This window comes from Rhinopithecus bieti, unplaced genomic scaffold (assembly GCF_001698545.2).
Source record: "Rhinopithecus bieti isolate Rb0 unplaced genomic scaffold, ASM169854v2 scaffold_865, whole genome shotgun sequence".
NCBI classification, from domain to species: domain Eukaryota; kingdom Metazoa; phylum Chordata; class Mammalia; order Primates; family Cercopithecidae; genus Rhinopithecus; species Rhinopithecus bieti.
Window position 1 is genome coordinate 2,101,930 of NW_016803288.1, and position 4,240 is coordinate 2,106,169.

Genomic DNA, 4,240 nt, shown 5'->3' on the forward strand with positions numbered 1-4,240 from the left:
GATCTCGGCTCACTGCAACCTCCACCTCCCGGGTTCAAGCAATTCTCCTGCCTCAGCCTCCTGAGTAGCTGAGATTACAGGTGCCCACCACCACGCCCAGCTAATTTTTGTATTTTTAGTAGAGACGGGGTTTCACCATGTTGGCCAGGCTGGTCTTGAACTCCTGATCTCAGGTGATCCGCCCCCCTAGGCCTCCCAAAGTGCTGGGATTACAGGTGTGAGCCACTGTGCCCGGCCTAAGAAAAATTTTTAAACTGCCTGAACAAAATATAATACTATCGGTCAGTGGTCCTCGGCCCTGGCTTTATATCACAGTCACCTTGCACCTTTCTAAGAGAAACTACCTAGTCCCCAGTTTCCAAAATTCTGGGCCCGGGCATCTGGGATTTTAATTTTGCTTTCTGCTTTTATCCACAGCTGATTTTGATGCACACAAGCAGAGTTTTTAAAACTGTGATTTCTATAGCATCACAGTGTTTTTCAGTTTTTAATACAGATCTGCTCTCCTATCTTTGAACAATATAAAGAACCTTAAGACCTCAAGCTTCTAAACTTAGGCTACAGCCAGGGGAAAAAGAAATCACCTCAGGTGTCAGAGGAACAAGCCATTTTAGCCACTTTCCAAAAGCAGAACTCAGCCAGCACTGTCTTTTGTGCCGCCCTCTCATTTCATGGCTGCTCAATACCCTCCAACACCCCTTAATGAGTCCTTCCCAAGAAAACAATGCGACTCAAAATCTTCAGCCTTTGACAATGCATTTATGCCTTTTGCTCTCAAAGATGACACCTTGTTGAGGACAGATGTATGACTTCTACTTTTTTTTTCTAACCCCCACAGCCCTGGTCCCATTGTCTGCGTCCCGGCTTCACCACACAGCAGCTGTGTGGTCCTGGGCACTCCACTTCACTGCAGTTGCCCCCAAACATCTTATGTGTGATCATTTCTTACTCTGCCATTTATTTAAACTACCAGAAATAACCAATAAAAAGACACAAATAGAGAAGTTAACTCACATCTCCTAAAACCTCCAAAAGATCTCAGTCCTGAGGCTGACCTGGACTAGTTGTACCCCTCCTAGACGCTCCCATAATATCTTGCGCCTACACTTACAGAGCACACAAGAGGCCTGGTAACTTGTCTGCTGCAGCCTAAAATGAGCTGTTGGAGAGCTAGAAATGCACCTTCTATGTGTTTGGCACCCACAGTCAAACACGTCTCAGGTTCCATAAAGTCTCTGATGAAGGAAAGAGCAGCTGCTGTTGGTGGTGATTAAAGTATCCCTCCCCTCCAGGCAGGTGCAGTGGCTCACACCTGTAATCCCAGTACTTTAGGAAGTCAAGGTAGGAGGATCACTTGAGCCCAATAGTTTGAGACCAGCCTAGACAACATGAAGAGACCTTGTCTCTATAAAAAATAAACCAAATTAGCCAGGCATGGTGGTATGCGCCTATAATCCTAGCTACTTGGGAGGCTGAGGTGGGAGGATCACTTGAGCCTAGGAAGTTAAGGCATTAAGCCATGATCGCACCACTACACTCCAGCCTGGGTGACAGTGCAGCGAGACCCTGTCTCAAAACAAAAATAAAGTATCCATCCCTCTTTTCCCAGCCCACATTCTAAGACAGATGACTGAGTCAAGCTGATGAAGATTAAATGTCTGGTATACTGATGCAGCTGTGGGAAGAATATGGCTTTGGTGAGTGGTGACAAACCACTTCCTAATACCAGATCTCTGAGACCCAGAAACAGGCAGGCTTACCCACTGGGTCCCAGGTCAAAATGAAAACCTAGAGACCTTTTCCTGTGGGGGCTGCCCCCATGAAATGACACCGTGGGAAGGCAGACCAGACTCTGCACTTCCTACAGGCAGCTGACGTGCAGGAGAAGAAGGTGCTGAGCTACCTTCATCCAATTCTTCATCACACACTCAAATCAGTCACGCCACCTCCCACAAAGGAGTGAGTGACATGGAAGGGGAGAAGATGGGAGTGTTTAGGGAAAGTTTCTCCCCTAGAAAGTAGAGGACAGTTTAAATAAACTCCCCTCTGCCTACTTTCCCCTGAGGGCTTGTTCCACGTGGCTCGACAGTCTCCCCCACCAGAAATCACTGCTCCTCCTGAAGGCCCCTGAGGAGAAATCATGTGTCCTGCGGTGATACTAGGGAACCACAGTCCTGTCTGCATCTTCCTAACCCCACTGGTACTTCCAAATTACTACTCTTGACCCTAAACACACCAGCCCTCCCAAAGCCAGCTCTGCTGCTCACCAACATACCTCTCCTTTCCGTTTATTATCTGAGGGTCTCCACATCACTCTCCAATGTGCAGTAAGGACCCTAGGATATGATTCCAACCCTCTCCTCCATGTCAGCTCTGGAGACTATACTGAAGGGATCTCAGTCCCTGTGAATGAGGAACTATCGTACATCTGGCCTGGCCACAAAGCTCGCACTTCTCCCACTGCTGACCTTCACTTCCACTCCAATGCAGTCACACCCCGTAGTTACCTTGTCAGCTCTAAGTATCCTCTAAAACCAACCTTGAGACCCGGTTCTCACCGGCCACAGTTCTCAATCCTTTCTCCCAGTACTCTTGTACTTGGTCTTCATGAAGACCTTCAGTCACTCTTTCTCCCTCCTTTTTTCCCCAAATGGATTAGGTCCTTCTTAAATTTCTTACCTTCCTCATCCTACAACATATTTATTTGCACACAAATAACTTCCAGTTCTCTTCCACTCTACTGTGTATGCCCAGAGCACACACCCTCCCATTGGTTTTATTTTTTCCATCTTTATTGAAGTATAATGGACAAATTAAAATTTTATATATTCAAGATGTACAATGTGATGACCTGATATATATATATATATATATATATATATATATATACACATTGTGAAATGATTACCACAATCAAGTTAATTATCACACTCATCACCTCAGTTACCACTGGTCAGGGAACAGGGGGAAGACATAAGACCTACTCTTACAAAATTTCAAGTATACAATACAGCATTATTAACTACAGTCACCATACTGTATGTACATTAGATCCCCAGACCTTACTCATCTTATAACTAAAAATATGTACCCTTTGATCCCCATCTCATATTCATCTTCGTATCACCAGCACCTCCAACACAGGGCCTGGCAGAGAGTAGGCAGGTGCTTACTGTTTGAAGAATTCAACAAACAAAATACAACACGAAAAATCAGACATGCGTTTAATTTATGAAGCAATAAAGTTTTCTTACCTGCTAGTGTGGAAGTTTTCTTTAAGAGTTTTAAAGAAGTCAACATAATAGGTCACAACAATGGATGCCAAAATCCAGAATCCAGAATGGATATTAAGTCTTGGAAGAGGTTTCTCCTTTTTCTCAACAGCTGTGGAGGTTTCTGCAAATAAGGGAGATTTCAACTTATTAAGTTAACATAATTTTGTGAGGAAAAATTACACTTAATTTAAGCCAAATAAAATCATTTCCTAGAGCTAAGAATCAGAGTCTCTCCCATGATAACAAATTCTTCTGTAAAACCCTTGACCATCCTGGCTAACACAGTGAAACCCCGTCTCTACTAAAAAATACAAAAAACTAGCCGGGAGAGGTGGCGGGAGCCTGTAGTCCCAGCTACTCGGGAGGCTGAGGCAGGAGAATCACGTAAACCCGGGAAGCGGAGCTTGCAGTGAGCTGAGATCGTGCCACTGCACTCCAGCCTGGGCGACAAAGCGAGACTCCATCTCAAAAAACAAACAAACAAACAAAAAACCCTTGAGATAGGTTTATATTTACAAAAAATAATCAGAGCCCACTAACAAATACAGTCAATTTATTTCCTCTAAATATATTTTGAAATCAAATTTACATTTTCATCGTCTTTCGGAAATAACAATGCCACCTGGAAATGTAAGAATTTTAATGTGTTTCACGTTTCTTCTAGGAAAGGAATTAGTCCTGCTGATTAGGAAAAATGCCATAGGCAAATGGTAGCGCATGAACTGGACTTGTGGTCTTTCAAGAACACTTTTATAACTAAATTATATATATATAATATATAATATATAATATATATATTCTTCCATAGCACCTATCTCACCTCACAACATACAACATATACGTTATTACACATATGTTATATACAACTTATGTTATGTTATATATCATATATGTTATATAGAACATTATATATCATGTGTGTTATATATAACATGTCCCATATATGTTATACATGTTATATATAA

At 42.8% G+C, this 4,240-nt stretch overlaps 1 protein-coding gene across 6 annotated transcripts in view; it reads right to left on the reverse strand.

The window, feature by feature from the left end:
• The window catches only part of TMEM128 (transmembrane protein 128), a 20,865-nt gene that overhangs the window by 13,602 nt on the left and 3,023 nt on the right, over positions 1 to 4,240 (reverse strand). For all 6 annotated transcript variants that reach the window (XM_017872058.1, XM_017872062.1, XM_017872068.1 and 3 more), the window contains exon 2: positions 3,255 to 3,396. In XM_017872058.1, coding sequence (XP_017727547.1) covers positions 3,255 to 3,396 — 142 coding nt within the window. The remainder of the gene's footprint in view (positions 1 to 3,254; positions 3,397 to 4,240) is intronic.